The sequence below is a fragment of the Haematobia irritans genome, chromosome 5 (assembly GCF_050003625.1).
Source record: "Haematobia irritans isolate KBUSLIRL chromosome 5, ASM5000362v1, whole genome shotgun sequence".
Classification (NCBI taxonomy): Eukaryota; Metazoa; Arthropoda; class Insecta; order Diptera; family Muscidae; genus Haematobia; species Haematobia irritans.
In genome coordinates this window covers 115523087-115543560 of record NC_134401.1, presented here as the reverse complement: position 1 = coordinate 115543560, position 20474 = coordinate 115523087, and the positions used below count along the sequence as shown (strand labels likewise).

The following is a 20474-nucleotide window of genomic DNA, read 5'->3' as shown; positions in this document are numbered from 1 at the left end:
TTATTTCTATATATATATAATCAAAATTTGATTTCTATAAAAATTTTATTCAAAATTTTATTTCTATAGAAAATTTAGTCAAAATTTTGTTTCTGTAGAAAATTTTTTTTTTACTAGACAAACATTTTTCCAAAACTGTATGCTCACTGATACTCACTGCTTAGTCAAAAACTTGTAGAAATAACTCAAATTTTTAAATTTTTCAATGAATGAATCATAAATGCATTTTTGCGAAATTGTCTAAACAATTATAAATATTTCCCAAATATTGCCCGAGATTTTGTAGAAGTCTGATTTGAGATTTTATCAAAATGTAGATCTAAATACAAAGTTGTGCAGAGTATATTATAATCGGCCCGCCCGACTTTAGACTTTCCTTGCATTTTTATTTTTTGTTAAAATTGTGTTACGTCCCATAACGTTAGATTTAAATTTTAAATACATAGATTTTGTAGAAGTATACACAATTTTGTCTAAATCGATTCAGATTCAAATTCATGCATATGGGAATATAAACCTTTATATAGCTCGCAACAAATTTAAAGGATTTGAGATAGTATCAATAATTTTGGTCCACAAATACATATACTGTTGGTATCTTCACATATTATGATGGGTATTTATATCATTATTTTATTTATTAGACATTGCCCTAAATTTGAAATATAGAGTTCAATTGGCATCTAATGTGAAATTAAGACCTTTGTTTGCACACATAAATAAATACGATACTTTATATCGATCCACTTACGGTACCCCCACAATAGAACTACAAATTAGTGGTATTAAAATGAGATTTAGTTATATTACCCGGAGTCGAGTCGAGGTGATGAAAAATGCTGAAGTCGGAGTCGAGCAAAATTGGCTCGACTCCAAAGCCCTGGTTGTAACTGTAGTTGATTTTGCACCTAGAGAGTTTGTATATATCTATAATCAAAATTCGGGAAAATGAGGCCTCTTTGGTCAAACATAAGGTTATTAGGGGCAAATTTTTCAAAATCTACCACCAACATTTGGAGAAAATCTTACCAAAAAAATATTATTTTACAAAAATTTATTTCTGAAAATTTTAAAAATTTTGTCAAATTTTTATTTCTATAGAAATTTTTATTTCTGTAGAAAATTTTGTCAAAATTTTATTTCTGTAGAAAATTTTGTCAAAATTTTATTTCTATAGAAAATTTTTTCAAAATTTTTTTTCTATAGAAAAATTTGTCAAAATTTTATTTCTTCAGAAAATCTTGTCAAAATTTTATTTCTTCAGAAAATTTTGTCAAAATTTTATTTCATCAGAAAATTTTTTCAAATTTTTATTTCTTCAGACAATTTTGTCAACTCTTATTTCTATAGATAAATTTGTCAAAATTTTATTTCTATAGAAAATTTTGTCAAAATTGTATTTCTATAGAAAATTTTCCCAAAATTTTATTTCCTTAGAAAATTTTCTCAAAATTTTATTTCGTTAGAAAATTTTGTCAAAATGTTATTTCTATAGAAAATTTTGTAAAAATTTTATTTCTATAGAACATTTTGTCAAAATCTTATTTCTATGGAAAGTATTGTCAACATTTTATTTCTATAGAAAATTTTGTCAAAATTTTATTTCTATAGAAAATTTTCTCAAACTTTTATTTCTATATAAAATTTTCTCAAAAATTTATTTCTTTAGAATATTTTGTCAATTCTTATTTCTATAGAAAATTTTGTCAACATTTTTTTTCTATAGAGCATTTTGTCAAAATTTTAATTCTATAGAAAATTTTGTCAACATTTTATTTCTGTAGAAAATTTTGTCAAAATTTTATTTCTATAGAAAATTTTGTCAAAGTTTTATTTCTATAGAAAATTTTGTCAAAATTTTATTTCTATAAAAAATTTTGTCAAAATTTTATTTCTATAAAAAATTTTGTCAAAATTTTATTTCTATAGAAAATTTTGTCAAAATTTTATTTCTATAGAAAACTTTGTCAAAATGTTATTTTTATTTCTATAGAAAATTTTGTGAAAATTTTATTTCTATAGAAAATTTTGTTAAAGTCTTATTTTTATAGAAAATTTTTGTCAAAATCTTATTTTTATAGAAAATTTTGTCAAAATCTTATTTCTATAGAAATTTTTGTCAAAATTTTGTTTTCTATAGAAAATTTTGTTAAAATTTTTTTTCCTCAGAAAATTTTGTCAAAATTTTATTTCTATAGAAAACTTTGTCAAAATTTTATTTCTTCAGAAAATTTTGTAAAAATTTTATTTCTATAGAAAATTTTCTCAAAATTGTAATTCTTTAGAAAATTTCCGCAAAATTTTATTTCTTTATTTCTATAGAAAATTTTCTCAAAAATTTATTTTTTTAGAAAATTTTGTCAAAAATGAATTTTTATTTATCTATATTTAAAATCGAGGAGTTGACAAACAAAATTTTATTTTCTTTAAAATTTAGGCTAAATGAGTTGTTAACAATAATCTTCCAATGGAGTTTTTGTTGAAATTTAGTGAAAAGTACATTTTCGCTCAAAAAATACGATTTCTTGTACTTTCTTAAAAATTGTATTTTCCATCCCTGCACCACACCGTTGTAGATTTATTTTGCCGCTCTTCCTTTGTCAATGATGTTGATGCTTTGTTAATCAATCCTCTGCTTTATTCACCACAATTTTTTTTTGTGGATAACACTGTTAAGGGATGGTGAATTGAATTGAAGGGTAGACCACAAGCAATGTATGTTCATATTTAGTGTAAGCTTATGTGTGTGAAGATTGGTTGATGTTGTATTTCTAGTAAATAACGCGAAATTTCATACTCACTAAAACTACTTCCACAAAAGTACAGCACGTAAGTGATCTAACAACAAATCTATGTAAGCATTTTAAAAACTTTTAACAGTAAACAAACTTACAATTGCATTTATTAAAATTATTTGGCGAGTATGTTTGTCATGGGCAAATTTTTTTAACACTGTTATATAGACCACAGAAGAAATAAGAAAAACACACACACGCACACACACAACACTACAAAAATAGCACTTTATCATAACACACAACACGAACTGTACGGTACGAGCATAAATACCGAACTGTTAGTTTAGTTTTTGGATGATAATAAAATAACCTATTGAGCAAGGAGAGGAAGCGGATATTAGACCTATGCAACTCATATTGATGGTAACGGAAGCTCTCTCAATGTATGCTTGTTTTCTTTTTTTTTTATCGAAAGAGAGTATAAAGTTGAGCTCTACTTTTCTCACTCGCAATTTTGGGTTTTGCTCTCTTTTATAATGCACTTCAAATCAGGGATGGAAAATGCAGTATTATAGTACTTTTTTCAATACTTCTTCACCCGGTCAGTACCGTAGTACCCCCGCGAATGATTTAGTACCTTTTGTGTATACAGTTTTGTGCCGATATCAGATTTATTGTACAAACATTTTGAGAAAGTCTTTAAAAAACTTATTTGCTAATAGTCTGTTACAAATTTGTCAAAACAGGACCAATTCATGCGGGAAGAAAATCTCGGTTTTGTAAAAGTCAGAGCTTTGGTCGGAAAAAGCATGGGAATCATTATTACGCTTCCACACGAACACCTTCTAGATAAAAACTTATCGATCGAGTACTTACATAATGCGAACTATTACAGTCACGGTTGAAACTTGAGACAAAAATTATCTACCACCAACATTTGGAGCAAATCTTACCAAAAAAATATTATTTTACAAAAATTTATTTCTGAAAATTTTAAAAATTTTGTCAAATTTTTATTTCTATAGAAATTTTTATTTCTGTAGAAAATTTTGTCAAAATTTTATTTCTGTAGAAAATTTTGTCAAAATTTTATTTCTATAGAAAATTTTTTCAAAATTTTTTTTCTATAGAAAATTTTGTCAAAATTTTATTTCTTCAGAAAATCTTGTCAAAATTTTATTTCTTCAGAAAATTTTGTCAAAATTTCATTTCATCAGAAAATTTTTTCAAATTTTTATTTCTTCAGACAATTTTGTCAACTCTTATTTCTATAGATAAATTTGTCAAAATTTTATTTCTATAGAAAATTTTGTCAAAATTGTATTTCTATAGAAAATTTTCCCAAAATTTTATTTCCTTAGAAAATTTTCTCAAAATTTTATTTCTTTAGAAAATTTTGTCAAAATGTTATTTCTATAGAAAATTTTGTAAAAATTTTATTTCTATAGAACATTTTGTCAAAATCTTATTTCTATAGAAAATATTGTCAACATTTTATTTCTATAGAAAATTTTGTCAAAATTTTATTTCATTCGTTTTGTTTGTTATTGTTGGCTTCTCTTCAATCGTTATTGTTGTTTTTTTGTTTTTTGATCTCAGCTTAAAGCCATGCATTGACTAAACTACAAGTGTAGCTTAACCAACAGAGGAAAAGTATGCTTGTCAAATTTATTTGGGCAAAGCCCTATAGACTGCAAGATGGTTGGATGTACAGCTGTTTCGGAATTACCACATTCCTCATCAGCATCCTCTACTTTACATCCAACCATCTTGCAGTCTTTAGGGCTTTGCCCAAATAAATTTGACAAGCATACTTTTCCTCTGTTGGTTAAGCTACACTTGTAGTTTAGTCAATGCATGGCTTTAAGCTGAGATCAAAAAACAAAAAAACAATAATAAAATTTTATTTCTATAGAAAATTTTGTCAAAATTTTATTTCAATAGAAAATTTTGTCAAAATTTTATTTCTATAGAAAATTTTGTCAAAATTTTATTTCTATAGAAAATTTTGTCAAAATTTTATTTCTATAGAAAATTTTGTCAAAATTTGATTTCTATGGAAAATTTTGTCAAAATTTTATTTCTATAGAAAATTTTTTCAAAATTGTTTTCTATAGAAAATTTTGTCAAAATTTTATTTCTTCAGAAAATCTTGTCAAAATTTTATTTCTTCAGAAAATGTTGTCAAAATTTTATTTCATCAGACAATTTTGTCAACTCTTATTTCTATAGATAAATTTGTCAAAATTTTATTTCTATAGAAAATTTTGTCAAAATTGTATTTCTATAGAAAATTTTCCCAAAATTTTATTTCCTTAGAAAATTTTCTCAAAATTTTATTTCTTTAGAAAATTTTGTCAAAATGTTATTTCTATAGAAAATTTTGTAAAAATGTTATTTCTATAGAACATTTTGTCAAAATCTTATTTCTATAGAAAATATTGTCAACATTTTATTTCTATAGAAAATTTTGTCAAAATTTTATTTCTATAGAAAATTTTATTTCTATGGAAAATTTTGTCAAAATTTTATTTCTTTTGAAAATTTTGTCAAAATTTTATTTCTATAGAAAATTTTGGCAAAATTTTATATCTTCAGCAGCGTTGCCAATTTAGCTTTTTTCCCGCTAGATTTGGCTTTTTTTTGAAGACGTTTAGCGGGAAAAAAATGCATTTAGCTTTTTTCTGGCTTTTTTTCATGACCCTTTGAGCTATTTGTGGCTTTTTTATTTTCGACATGTTTCTATTGAAATATGGATAAATCGGCGTTTTTATCTAAGCCTTGCTGCAAGTATAAGGGTTTCCACATATTTCAAAGCTCAGTTGAAACATTAATAATGAGTCCAGCCATAATGCGGGCATTTTTGTAGCAAATACACCTTGTTGTAAAGTTTTTTCTTTATATACATAAAAGTTATTGTAAACTTTAAATCTACTATTACCATACAAATTTGTTAGATAAACTGTCAGTAAATTATTGGGAATATTATCATTTGACTCGTTTATCCTTTTTATGTTATTATAATATTCTAAAGTTATTACGATATTACTAAATTAAAATAGTAGATGTGAATAGCTTTGTGCACTGAAAAAATATTGTCGTCTCCTTAAAATACGAACGCGAATTTTGGTTATAATAGCATTTGTGAATTTCTTTTATATAAACTGTTTTCCTTGTCCAAAAGACGATAAAGTCGTTTTGTCCTTATAATTAAGTGATTCAATTTAAAAATTGGTATGTTTTCATGAAAGAAGGAAGAATTAATGAAATAGTCTTTAAATGTGAGGAGTTTTTGCATCTTAACCACAAACCAAAATAGCGTTCAAAAATAGATGTTTTTCAACACTTTATTTTAAAAATGTATATATACAATAATTTCTACTTGAAGTCGAGTCTGAATTTGGAAATTTAAGTTGGCGTTAGCACGTTTTTAAAGCACTTTGATAGCTCATGAAGAAAAGGAAAATGTTTTTACTGGGAAATGTAAACTATAGGTATTTTCTACAATTTAAATAAAAGTAACGTATTTCGAATTTTTCACAATTTCAAAACCAAACTAAAATTTTATTTAAAAAAATGACAAATCATTTTTTTACCAAATCCAAAGCATGCTTGGATCATTTAATATTTTAAAATAACAAGTAAATAAAATAGAGGTGTTGGGAAGGTAGCTCCCACAAAACGAAGGACTTCCAGTAAAAAATTTGTGGTAGTAATCAAAATGTATCGAATACGCAAACAGAGCTAATATGCAATGCAAATGAAAATAATATGCATTGTAAGTGAAATAAAGCCTTTAAGTTTGTTAAATTTCAATCAAAAATGTGACTTTTGATACAAACAAATTTAGCTTTTTTTCTAGCTATTTTTTAGCATTTTTTAGTTTTTTTAGCTATTTTTTTGGGCAAATCTAGCGGTTTTTGGTGAAACAATTCTGGCAACGCTGTTCTTCAGAAACTTTTGTCAAAATTTTATTTCTTCAGAAAATTTTGTCAAAATTTTATTTCTTCAGAAAATTTTGTCAAAATCTTATTTCTATAGAAAATTTTGTCAAAATTTTATTTCTATAGAAAATTTTGTAAAAATTTTATTTCTATAGAAAATTTTCTCAAAATTGTAATTCTTTAGAAAATTTCCGCAAAATTTTATTTCTTTATTTCTATAGAAAATTTTCTCAAACTTTTAATTCTATAGAAAATTTTCTCAAAAATTTATTTTTTTTTAGAAAATTTTGTCAAAAATGAATTTTTATTTATCTATATTTAAAATCGAGGAGTTGACAAACAAAATTTTATTTTCTTTAAAATTTAGTCTAAAGCGATAATCTTCCAATGGATTTTTTGTTGAAATTTTATGAAAAGTAATTTTTCGTTCAAAAAATACCGTTTCTTGTACTTTCTTAAAAATTGTATTTTCCATCCCTGCACCACACCATTGTAGATTTATTTTGCCGCTCTTGCTTTGTCAACGATGTTGATGCTTTGTTAATCAATCCTCTGCTTTATCCACCACAATTTTTTTTGTGGAGAACACTGTTAAGGAATGGTGAATTGAGTTGAAGGGTAGACCACAAGCAATGTATGCTCATATTTAGTGTAAGCTTATATGTATGAAGATTGGTTGATGTTTTATTTCTAGTAAATAACGCAAAATTTCATACTCAGTAAAACTACTTCCACAAAAGTACAGCACGTAAGCATTTTAAAAACTTTTAACAGTAAACAAACTTACAATTGGATTTATTAAAATTATTTGGCGAGTATGTTTGTCATGGGTATAGTTTTTTTTTTTAACACTGTTATATAGTCCACAGAAGAAATAAGAAAAACACACACACACACAACACTACAAAAATAGCACATTATAATAACACACAACACGAACTATACGGTACGAACATAAAAACCGAACTGTTAGTTTAGTTTTTAGATGATAATAAAATAACCTGTTGAGCAAGGAGTGTAAGCGGATATTAAACGCGTGCAACTCATATTGATGGTAACGGAAGCTCTCTCAATGTATGTTTGTTCTCTTTTTTTATCGAAAGAGAGTATAAAGTTGAGCTCTACTTTTCTCACTCGCAATTTTGGGTTTTGTTCTCCTTTATAATGCACATCAAATTCGAAGATGGGTTATTTTTATTTTATTACATTCTTTACAATATTTACATAGTATAACAAATTTAAGACCAGTGCTGCCAATTTTGCCGATTTCCCTGCCAACATTTTTTGAATTTGGGGGCGCTTCTGAGAATCCCCAGTACGTCGAAAACAATCATATACGATATCAAAAACTCGTCGGAAAAGCGCCGTCACTATTGAGAAGTTGTACCACGCCAAGTTACTACAAAAAGGTTTCGCATGAGTGCAATTATTAGGTGCCTTTATAGACCAATTTAGAACGACGCCAATAAGAGACCCTCCAAACAATCAGAAAAAGCTCATTTTAAGATAGTGGTAAAAGAATCATTGTGGTCGAGTAAAACACGTTTGTTGAGATATTTATTTGATTAATCATTTACAAATTCTTAAAAATATAACATTTATGCCACTATCACATCACATTTAACATAATTTTTTGCATTAATGATGATGTAGAGTTAGATGTTGCAGCGTCTATTTCGATGGAGGCAGCGTGTCTGTAAAATATTTGAAAAACAATCACTTTATTCCATTTGGAAAATCAAAAATTGTTCACCAATATACCTTTCACAATTTTAAGCGTAAAATCTATGTTTTCAGAACTTTATTTTCGTTTTTATTCAAATAAAATATAACAAGCTGGTTGCGCTTGGCGTTTCACAAAAAATAAAATGACTTTTGTAAAAGTAGTGATGGCAAAATACATGTATGAAGTACATTTTGTACTTTATGATATGCTGCCCCCCATCACAGTAGGATGGTTGTAGTGACATTTACGAGTCTGTGGTAGCGATGAAGATGAAATGGAACTATGAAATGCTGGCAGGGTTATAGGCATTTTGGCGAATTTGACTCAAAAAATAGAAAGCCGAGGATATACAGAGCATCAAGCAGATATTCTGAAACTCCGTTGAAAATAGAAGACTGCCAACAAAATCTACAATGCTAGTGATAAAAATAGGACGCTTCCCTTTGATTGAATTTTCATTCGTGTAGATCCGCTTCCCATCTATTACTAACAGTTTTTTTTTTTTCATAATAACAAGCAAATAAATACAAATTTCTGGAGGCGACATAGTCTTCTCGCCAGGGGCCTTTCTAAAAAATCTTGTCGTATAATTTCGAAAGAGCTTTTTAAAAAGGTTTTTGTTTACTTTTATGATTTTTGTGCTTTTTCGATCTTTATTTTTCAAATGAAAATTCTATGTTTATGCAAAATAATAGGATTGAAATATTTTTTTGTGGTAAAGTTGAAGTCATCGAAACCAGTTTTCAAAACATTTCAGTTTGAGCATGACAAATGAATATGCCCACCAGTATAAATGGCAAGACTATAGCAAATAGTCAATAATCGAAACGTCGAAAAATCGATTATTGGTTTGTACTATAGATCCCTATTATGGTCAAATTTGAGAAAATCGGGCGATATGTATATATGGAAGCTATATATACATATGAACTGATTTCGATGTAATATTGCACACTTGGGAGCCACCGTGGTGCAATGGTTAGCATGCCCGCCTTGCATACACAAGGTCGTGGGTCCGATTCCTGCTTCGACCGAACACCAAAAAGTTTTTCAGCGGTGGATTATCCCACCTCAGTAATGCTGGTGACATTTCTGAGGGTTTCAAAGCTTCTCAACGTGGTTTCACTGCAATGTGGAACGCCGTTCGGACTCGGCTTTGTGTTTCACATAGTTGACTAAACACTCAATTCTCCGGCGCCTGAAATGGTTTTCAAATGTTGATACTGCAAAATGGCGGGAGCCACCTTGGTGTAATGGTTAGCATGCCCACCTTGCATACACAAGGTCGTGGGTTCGATTCCTGCTTCGACCGAACACCAAAAAGTTTTTCAGCGGTGACATTTCTGATGGTTTCAAAGCTTCTCTAAGTGGTTTCACTGGAATGTGGAACGCCGTTCGGACTCGGCTATAAAAAGGAGGTCCCTTCTCATTCAGCTTAAAATGGAATCGGGCAGCACTCAGTTAGAAGTTCAGAGAGAAGTTCACCACTGTGGTATGACAATGGACTGAATAGTCTAAGTGAGCCTGATACATCGGGCTGCCACATAACCTATCCTAATATAGCACACTTCAACGATGGCGAATAAGATTACTTTGTGCCAAATTTGACGACGATCGGATAGTAAAAAAAAAACACAATGTGACCCTATTTGGGAGCTTTATCTAAATTTAATTGATTTGATTTTTTGCAAATTCAATAGCGTTCGTCCTTGTGCAAAAAAAAAAAACACCGTGTACCAAATTTCCTCAAAATCGGTTAATAAATGCGGCCGGAATCCTGCGAACACCAACATGGATGGAAGGACATCGACTCAGGATTCTGAGTCGATCGGTATATATTGTATGGGGTCTAAAATCATTTTTTGGCAGATCAAAGTTCTAAAATCATTTTTTGGCAGATAAAAGTTATTATACCCCCTTAACAACTATATGGTTTAGGGCAGAGCTTCCCAACCCAATTTGCTTTGCGATTTTTAATATTTGGTACTATTACTGATAAAGTACATCTCAAATCAGTTTTACATTAAGGTATTTTATATTTTGACTGTATGTCTAAAAGTGACGAATCAAGAACTCAACCTTATGAAAACACACGTTTGATAAGCCGAATTCTCGGCTTATTGCTCGAAAATTTCAGTTGGTGGATAATTGAAATGGTGACTCAAAATACTAAACAAACGGAAACAAATTGAAAAAATGGACCGCAATAGACAATTTGGTCCGACCAATCGGACCAAACTGGTAACGCCTACTAAACCGGCTCTTATAGGGGTTGTGGCAAATTGTGCGTTCTGTATTGCTAAAGAATTTCCCATACAATAGAAGTTACGGTGTATTTGTGCCATCTATTGGCTAATAGTTGGTCCTACAACAGATGACCCACTAAATAACTACCATCTATGAGAGCCATCTATCGGGTAATAGTTCACATGCAACAGGTGGCTTAGTCAACAATAGTGTAGAATAGACCTTTACCTAATAAGCAAATTAATATTAAAGCATTTAAATGGTATGAAAAATGATGTAGTTTAGCACAAAAAAATTGCATTATTTTATTTTTACATTTATATATATTATTTGATTTATATTCAAAGATCATAGATGCTAAATAAATTAAAATTAAATGCATTATATTCTTCATAATTCTTTTGGTCTGCGGCTGCTTTCATTTAGGTCTAATGCGGCAAATGTCAAACACATTAAACAGCTGATTTTGTCATTGCTTGAAACGTGTCGTTGCACAGTGCAGAGTGGAAGCAAATCAAGGTTAAATTGCATTTGATTCTGTATCGAAACAAAACAAGTAAGAGAAAAAGTGCATCGATATAAAGTATAAGAACAACTTTTTTTTTATGATGTGTGTGGTGTCGGTATAAAAATAACATAAATGTAACTGCAGAAAACAAATAAGAACAAGAATGGGAAAATCTCTTAGCGACAAATGAAACCAGTCTAAAGTCCAAAATCTCATTTCCCCCATATTGTATTTGTTTAGCTTTTCTTAGTTTACTTTCTTTCTATTATGCTGTTTTGAATGAAAGTGTGCGTACGTGTGTGTGTGTATGCTCGCGATTGTCTCTTTATCAATCGTATTTAGTCTGGCAATAGTGTTTATACGGTGAAGTGGGGGCTGCACAGTAGCAACACTTCGTTTTTGTAAAATTATTTCCATATATTTCTTGTGTGATTTAAACAAGAATATTTCATATTGCAGTTTTCCACTGTACTGTGTGTATGTGTGAAGAAGTATAAAATTTTATTGGAAGATTTGTTTAGACTGCAACGATGTCGGCTTTGTTGAAATTGGGCAGATTAACGAGAGGTAAGTCAGCTATGGCCATTGATCACTGATCATCGTCAAGAAATAATTCATTATCAGCGAATTTTAATTAATTTATATTTTCATTGCTTCATTACATAACTCATAAAATAATTTTGTGAAGAAATACTGTCTACTGATAAAACAAAAGAAAGACAATCGTCTTCAAGAATAATAACAAATATTCTCTTATGTGGAGGTAGAGTTTCTTTATAGTAGAGATATGTGGAAATTATCCAACCTTTGGAAAATTCAACTATAGATTGTTTAGAAACAAAAAGAGAATTATAATAAAACAATGGTAATAAATAGCATAGTTGAAATTGTTCTAATTCGGTTTCGAAAAAGTACTTTTCTAAGTCAAAAGGTACTATTACAGAAATGTCGGTTCCGAGTCTTAAATGAAATTGGTATTATACCTTTTTGCTTATGCAAGACCGGGCCTCCAATAAAAAAATGGTGCATTGACTGAATAGAACCTCATTTTTGTGTCAGTGTCATCGAAAATTTGGACCATCGGGTAAAGGCCGTATTCCAAAGTTGAGCGGACAGGTGCGTCTATGATTTATTTTAGGAAATTAAAGAATTTAACCTCCAACATAAAGTGGTGCATTGATGGAACCTCATTTTTGTGTCAGCGTCATCGAAAATTTGGACCATCGGGTAAAGGTCGTATTCCAAAGTTGAGCGGACAGGTGTGTCTTTGATTTAATTTAGGAACTTAAAGAACGTTTAAAATGGTAATGTGCATTGCCTTGTGTTTCTATGATCGGCCGTGTTTACAATAGTTATGTTTGATAAAGTATTCGTTTCATATATGAGGATATTTCATCTGAAACATTATCTGATATTGAGCCATTCAATATCAGATAACGTGAAAATATCCTGCTGGTATGAGTAGAATTTTCAGTGGATTACAACAGACTGTGGCAGTGGGATGATATATTAAAATTGCCGATAGTTTAATCTACCATACGTGGGCATCTCTTTTTGTCTTACCTGTAGTCAATATAGGTTGGGTGCAGCAAATGTTCCAAATTTGTTGTTTTCCTCTAACGAGGTTAAGATTTTAACACATTCATTTTACTAGTGTTAGCCATCCACGCAACTATGAGCGAAAAATAAGAAACCCATAATTTCGGATATATTTGCAAATTTATTAAAAAACACATTAAGCACGAAATCATAAATTGTGCAGGTAATATGGTAAACCATAATGTAGATTTTTTTCTCTGTAAAGATTTTTAGTACTCGGCAGTTATTTACATCCGAAAATTAATAAATTGAAAATATACCTTCACACAAAACGAAATGATTAGGAACCGCAAAAAAACCGCACGGGTAAATTTGAATTCTTTCAACTGGCACAAAGAAAGAGTTGCAAAAATCAAACTTCATGCTTCATTTTCTGACAAGCCACAATCTATTCAACTTGATTTAGTTATTCGTTATGTTATTAGATAGAAAATAATGCTACTAGACCACATTAGCTGCCTGATCTTACCAGTTATTTCACTGCAAGAAATTTGAGGATATCTCCCACCAAATCAGCCAAATTGTTCGCTACATGGACGGCGGAAGTACGCAGGCAGTTGAATGTAAGAGTCGATGCCGAAACAATTCCGACGACAAATTACCCCAAGATCACATTCGACAGCCGTTTTAAGTCGTCCGCCCATGCCACTGCAATTTGTGATAAGCTCCGCGGTAGAAACAAGGTCCTCAAGTCGCTTGCCGGCAGCACTTGGGGTGCGGACAAAGAAACCTTGTTAAATACATATAAGGCAATTGGCCGGTCAGTGGTAAACTATGTAGCGCCAATGTGGACACCTCAAACGAGCGATACGCAGTGGAATAACATACAAACCTGCCAGAACGCTACCCTTAGAACCGCAACAGGATGTCTCCGCAGTACACCCCTGGATCACCTTTATTCGGAGACCAAGATCATCCCAGTGCATCGACACAATTACATGTTGTCAAAGCAGTACCTCGTGGGTTGCCATCGAAGTTGTCATCCGAATCTTGTGTAGACAACCTCCACCCAGGAATGTAAGGGTTGATCTTCACCTTCTAGAGCCCGAGATCCAGCGTTACAAAAGAGAGCTTCTAGATCAGGCAGCATACCAGACAGGTCTGAACAGGATTTATGAGGATACTGTAGCTGAAGCGGTGAGAAGCTACAAGGTTAATCTTGTTCTCGGAGTCCGACTGCCGCCCATGGCACCGGAGGAGAGAGACTTCACACGGCAGACCAGGGTAGTTTTGGGCCAACTAAGATCAGGCAAGTGCAGCCGCCTCAATTCATACTTATCAGTGATTGATAGCAGCGTAGCTGACGTGTGTCCCATCTGTAATCAATGGCCACATGACACTCGTCACCTTTTTGCTTGCCCAGCTAAGCCTACTCGTCTCACTACCAGATCACTCTGGACACACCCCATGCTTGTCGCAGAGTTCCTTGATCTGGCTACCAGCTGAAATACACAAGCATAGAACAAAATGGATGAAACTACATTAAAAACTGTTACAACAACAACCAGCCTGTACCACATTGGCTGCATTCACCCTGCTTGAAACAGTACTGCTCCCTAGAATGGAGAATTTTAAAATTTTTAGAAATTAACATCGATTCCGCAGTAAAGCACAGCGATAGCTCGAACTACCGGCTGGAACAAAATTCTGGTTTTGGATTTATAGTAGGGGTCTTCAATATAGATATAAATAATCCGAGGAAGTGTTCGTTTGCCGGCAGCACTTGGGGTGCGGACAAAGAAACCTTGTTGACTACATATAAGGCCGGTTGGTCGGTCAGTGGCAGATAATGAAGCCGACCCATTTTTATCGGCGGCGGATGATACTAAAATTTTCCCTCCGACGGCGGCTTCACGGCTAAGCCGATAAAAATTTGTATATTCGGCGGTGGACATTTATCCATTATAAAATCAAATTGAAGTTATCCGAATGATTATGAAATTGGTTGTATAACCTATCTTACAGTCAAATTTACATATCATTCAAATCTTTTGAGCAAGATTTTTACGAAATATAGGAACCTAATATTGAATAATTGTGGATCGAATGTACAAAATATTGGCAAAAACTACAGAATTTATTAGCACATTTTTATATTTTTCATAAATATATTTGATTAAATTGGCGGCTAAATTTGAGTCAAGATGAGCCGTCATATTCGGCGGTGCCGTCGACTGCCAAAAAATGGTCGGCGGCTAAAATCAGCGGCTCGGCTTGCCGGCTTCATTCTCTGGTCAGTGGGATACTATGCAGCGTCAATGTGGACACCTCAAACAAGCGATAAACAGTGGAATAACATATCGACCTGTCCGAAGATGGCTTAAAACTGCGACAGGGGTCTCTATAGTGCACCTCTGGGTCACTTTTATGTGGAGAACAAGATTATCAGTAGACACAATTATATGTTGTCAAAGCAGAATCTCTTGTGTTGTTATTTTATGTATTTAATTATTTATTTAATAAAGGCCTATTGTACATTATATTATTGTTATCGCAATAACCATCCAAATTACCATCTTGTGGATAGGAAACCACAACATAGGGATGTAAGGGGTGATATTCACCGTTTAAAGAGAGCCTCTAGATCAGACAGCATTCTAGCCACGTCTGACCAAGATTCATGAAGCTTTGAGAAGCTACAAGGTTAATCCCGTTCTCAGATTTCTACACCGTCCATAGCACTGCAGGAAAGAGACCTGCCGCGGCAAGGCAGTTTTGGCCCAATTAAGATCAGACAAATACAGCCGCCTCAATTCTTACCTATCACTGATTGGTAACTGCTTAACAGACATGTGTCACATATGCAACCAGGGGACAGATGACACGCGTCACCAGTTTGCTTGTCATCTTTTGCAGGGTTTAGGATTGACTATATACATATATTAAAACCACGTGATACTGAAGTAAAAAGTTATTTCGCAGCGGGGACTTAGGACATCGACGAACAAATCCTTCCCAAAATACAGGATATGCGGCTTACCATTTTCGATCGTGTATCAATACAAACAAAAGAAGCCCTCGGAGACATTGGAAATCTAATCATATGTCAATGACACTGTTACTTTTGATAGATTCCGTAAAAGCAACGTCCTATTCACTCATAATGTAATCGAAAGGACAACGGCGAAGTATAAAGTGCAATTGTGGCACAATAGATCTGGCGGAACAAAGGTCTAAAAATGTCGATAAAATTGTTCTGTTCTAACCATTGGGTCATGAGAAGATAATTCTTGTCCCGATGAAAGTGAGGATAAAGGACCAAACTCCAAGATCACATACTGGCAGACCACTAATTGGAAGTGTAACCGATAGGTATGAGAAAGCTGGATAGACTCCTGGATCCACTGCAAAAACGATTTACATACTGAAATATATACTAAGGCATCATTGGTGCGTATAATTTAGAGTAAAGTGTATCATATCCTGCACAAATCGTTAAGCATGAGGAACCAGGACCGGCATTTGGTGGTAGATTTCATATGTCATTTATTCGTTGCAATACCCAGGGTTCGCAGAGATCCTCTCATTGCGAGGCAAGTCAAAAAACCTATATCGCAACGACTGGGAAACACAGGAGACCAAGGAAAAGTCAAAACTAATTATTGCCTGCACCCAACGTATGAATTCAGAAGAAAGCGAAAAAGTTGTTCCATTGATCGGAAAGGCGTTTGCAGTCGTTTTCTCGAAGGTGTGATCCACATTGATAACCAAAATAAAATTAAAACTATGCCGAATTATTACGTGGATTCAAAGTTATATGAAGCAATAAAGGCTCCACTTCACTGTCCTTTCATAGAATCTTTCCACTTCTGTCTGTGAACTGAATTGTGAAGTTGACCGAATTAGGCTGCGAACTTCTGCTCCTTTTACCGTATTCTCCCAATTTAGTATATTGCGATTTTGTTTCCAAACTAAAACGTCACTCGGTGTAGAATCATTTTAATGTGAAAGTTATCGCTGCCATGGAGGCATATTTTGCAGGCTTCCAGAAAACGCATTTCTAGAGGTGTTATCAAAGTTGGATCATTGCTGCTGCTTTATGGGGATAGAAGAAGACTATGTTGAAACCTAATTTGTCACATTGTCAATGTATTTGTTTAATTTTTGGTAGGCTAAGTTAATATCGGATTACCTTCTATATTTTGAGCTGTTCTCTACGCATAGTTTCTATGGAATAATACTAAATTTAGAATTCTTTTCTATTCGGTCTCTCAAAAATATAATTTGATGCAATATAACGCAAATAAAGGTCGATTAGAACTATGACTTGTTTTTTTGGATTTTAGTGTTAGACAAGTGTTTCAAAAGTCTTAAAGGATAGCTTTGTGTACTGATAGAAAGAAAGCAAAATTTCCGACGGATGTTCTTTTGTACCACCTCGAATAGGTGTATAACAATTTTTGCTGCAATCTTCCGGAAATTTGGTGTCTTTTAAAGTTAAAAAAAATTTTTCCAGTTATGAAATCAAATCACAGGGTTGGACACAAACACTCAATTCTCCGGCGTCCAAATTTCGATTCTGCAAAATGGCAAAATTTCACTATAAAGGAGTTCACAAAGGATGCTAGAATTGTGGTATTATGCAAAAATCTGAGATTAGCTGTTAAGTTACAGTTCCATCAAGAAAATATTCAGGGATTTGTTTTAAACATTTCATTGAGCTCTGTAGTAGATATTTCATCACCATATCATTCACATCCAACACGTTCATTGCACGCATTAGTCTATACTGTAAATTAAATGTCAAATCACATTACAGTTCAAAAACTCTTTACACCGGCTGTAATACGCAATGCTTCCGATGCTGCTAAATATCCAAAAATTACCACACATTACACTGTGTGCCCCCGCGAAAAGGATGAGCGATGGAAAGGTAATAATATTATTTTCATGCAAAACCTACAATTCACATTTTCAAACATCATTATCCATAAAAATATCCCTTAAATAGAAGTCGATATGGAACGTTTCGTCGATGAAGTTGACATTGTTATTGTGGGCGGAGGGCCAGCAGGTATGTCAGCTGCCATAAGAGCTAAACAATTAGCTGCCGAACAAGAAAAGGAAATTCGAGTCTGTGTAGTTGAGAAGGCTGCTGAAGTTGGTGGTCATATTTTGTCGGGTGCCGTTATGGATCCAATATCCTTGAATGAACTCTTTCCTGATTGGAAAGAAATGGGCGCCCCTTTAAATACTCCCGTTACTACAGATAAATTCTCTTTCCTTACGGAAACTGGCCGTTTGTCTATTCCCATTTTCAAGGGGTGGCCAATGGATAATCATGGTAACTATGTGGTAAGATTGGGTCACCTGGTAAAGTGGCTAGGAGAACAAGCCGAAGCTTTGGGTGTGGAAATCTATCCAGGATGTGCTGCTTCGGAGGTTCTATTCCATGAAGATGGTAGTGTTAAAGGCGTTGCCACCAATGATGTAGGTATTGCTAAGGACGGCTCACCAAAGGACACATTTGCCCGTGGTATGGAATTACATGCCAAAACAACAATTTTCGCTGAAGGTTGCCGTGGTCATCTGAGTAAGCAGATAATGGAAAAATTCAATCTCAACGAAGGTAGCCAGCCCCAAACGTATGGCATTGGTCTCAAGGAAATTTGGGAAATTCAACCCGAGAAACACCAGTGAGTTGGCAAAAGCATACAAATTTACTCTAGGAAATTTAATTAATCGAAATTTCAAAACTGTTTTTAGACCCGGATTAGTTGAGCATACAATTGGCTGGCCTTTGGATAAATTCACTTATGGTGGTTCCTTCTTGTATCATTTAAATGAACCCACACCCACCGTTGCTGTTGGATTTGTTGTTGGTTTGGATTATCAAAATCCTTGGATTAGTCCCTTCCAAGAGTTCCAACGTTTTAAAACCCATCCCAAGGTGAGGGAAACATTTGAAGGTGCTACTCGTATTGCCTATGGAGCACGTGCTATTAACGAGGGTGGCATTCAAAGTTTACCCAGTAAATTAACTTTCCCCGGTGGCTGTTTAATTGGTTGCAGTGCCGGTTTTCTTAATGTGCCTAAAATCAAAGGATCTCACTATGCCATGAAGAGTGGTAAGTTAGGGAACACAAAGAAGCAGGCATAGACGAATGTTTGTACTCAAAGATCTTCATTATTCGTTTCAATTTCCAAAGGTATGCTGGCTGCTGAAAGTGCTATGGAATCTATTATGGGTGAATCTCAAGAGACTGCCGGTTATACACCAAAATCTTATCCAGATAAGTAAGTACTTCGGAGAGAATTGTTTTCATCAAGGCGAGTGTTCTAATTATTCTTTTTTTTTTTTTTTGAAGAATCAAAAATTCCTTTATCTGGAGCGATTTGCATAAAATACGAAATGTTCGTCCTTGTTTCCATAATCCCTTGGGTCTTTATGGTGGTCTTGTTCTCAGCGGTTTCTCCATATTCATGGGTGGTCGTGAACCATGGACTTTGAAACATGCTGGACCTGATAATAAGTCATTGAAACCAGCCAGCCAATGTCAACAAATTGTCTACCCCAAACCTGATGGCAAAATCTCTTTTGATTTGTTGTCTTCGGTAGCCTTGACCGGCACTAACCATGAAGGTGATCAACCGGCTCATTTGACTCTAAAAGATGATCGCGTTCCTGTTGACCACAATTTGGCCATTTACGAAGGTCCCGAACAACGTTTCTGTCCTGCCGGTGTCTATGAATATGTTCCCAACGATGAGGGTGGAAATATGAAGCTACAAATCAATGCCCAAAATTGTATTCATTGCAAGACCTGTGATATTAAAGATCCCAAACAAAATATTAACTGGGTTGTACCTGAGGGTGGTGGCGGTCCAGCTTATAATGGTATGTAAAATGTGTTTGTTGAAAATATGAACGGTGGTGTCTAGAAAAACTTTGAAAGTTTTCTTTGAAATTTTAACAAAAAATCAAAAAACCAGCTGCATTTCTTTTAGATCTAAGTAATAAAAACCAATTATATTAACGAGATTTTTGAGAAAAATATTATTGTAATAATGTTTTAAAAAATTAGCATAAATAAAGTTTTATAGAATTGTATTTTTTTCAAATTTTCACTGTGTTTTATTGTATTAGGAATCTCAGACAATATATAAATGCCTTAATTTTTAGTAATTGCTTCTTATGATTTGAAATATCTCCATTCTGTTAACTATTATTTAATTAATGGAATATAGCGTTTCTATATTTGTGTACGCATTTTAATCAGTTTGTAAATCCGGTTGTGCGTGCCGAAGAGATTAATCTTTAGACTACCGAAACATTCAAAAACAATCCCATAATCTGAACTCTCCCTTTGTTTCAATTGATTTCTGTTAATTTAATGTAGAGACTTTTATCTAAATATGAATATTGAAAAAGGGTTTTGAACTCTGTTCAAGGACTGCAAACCCCTATTTGGAGTATGTTTACTTCCTGAAAACCTCGAAAATACAAACAACTCCAAATGGTTACAATAACAACAACAACAATAAAACAAATATCCGCTCTCATTGCAGAATTCATACGGCCCGGGGCGGACACAGGGTTTTCAACTCTGTCCAAGGACTGCAAACACGGTTGCCTCAGTTGGTAGAATACTACCAAAAATGGTGGATGTTTTACTGTTTGGTAGATGTTTTTTGTAGTTTTTGCAAAATATTTTGACACAATTTTCTATAGAAATAATATTTTGACAAAATTTTCTATAGAAATAAAATTT

At 32.8% G+C, this 20474-nt stretch overlaps 1 protein-coding gene across 1 annotated transcript; it reads left to right on the top strand.

Moving 5' to 3' along the window:
* Positions 1-11103: 11103 nt before the first annotated feature.
* On the top strand, positions 11104-19824 carry LOC142237842 (electron transfer flavoprotein-ubiquinone oxidoreductase, mitochondrial-like). Its single transcript, XM_075309284.1, has 7 exons — positions 11104-11211; positions 11623-11730; positions 17522-17635; positions 17714-18398; positions 18469-18830; positions 18912-18999; positions 19071-19824. Exons 2-7 carry the CDS (start codon positions 11694-11696, stop codon positions 19606-19608), a joined length of 1824 nt encoding a protein of 607 aa, XP_075165399.1. The 5' UTR covers positions 11104-11211; positions 11623-11693; the 3' UTR covers positions 19609-19824.
* Positions 19825-20474: the final 650 nt, after the last annotated feature.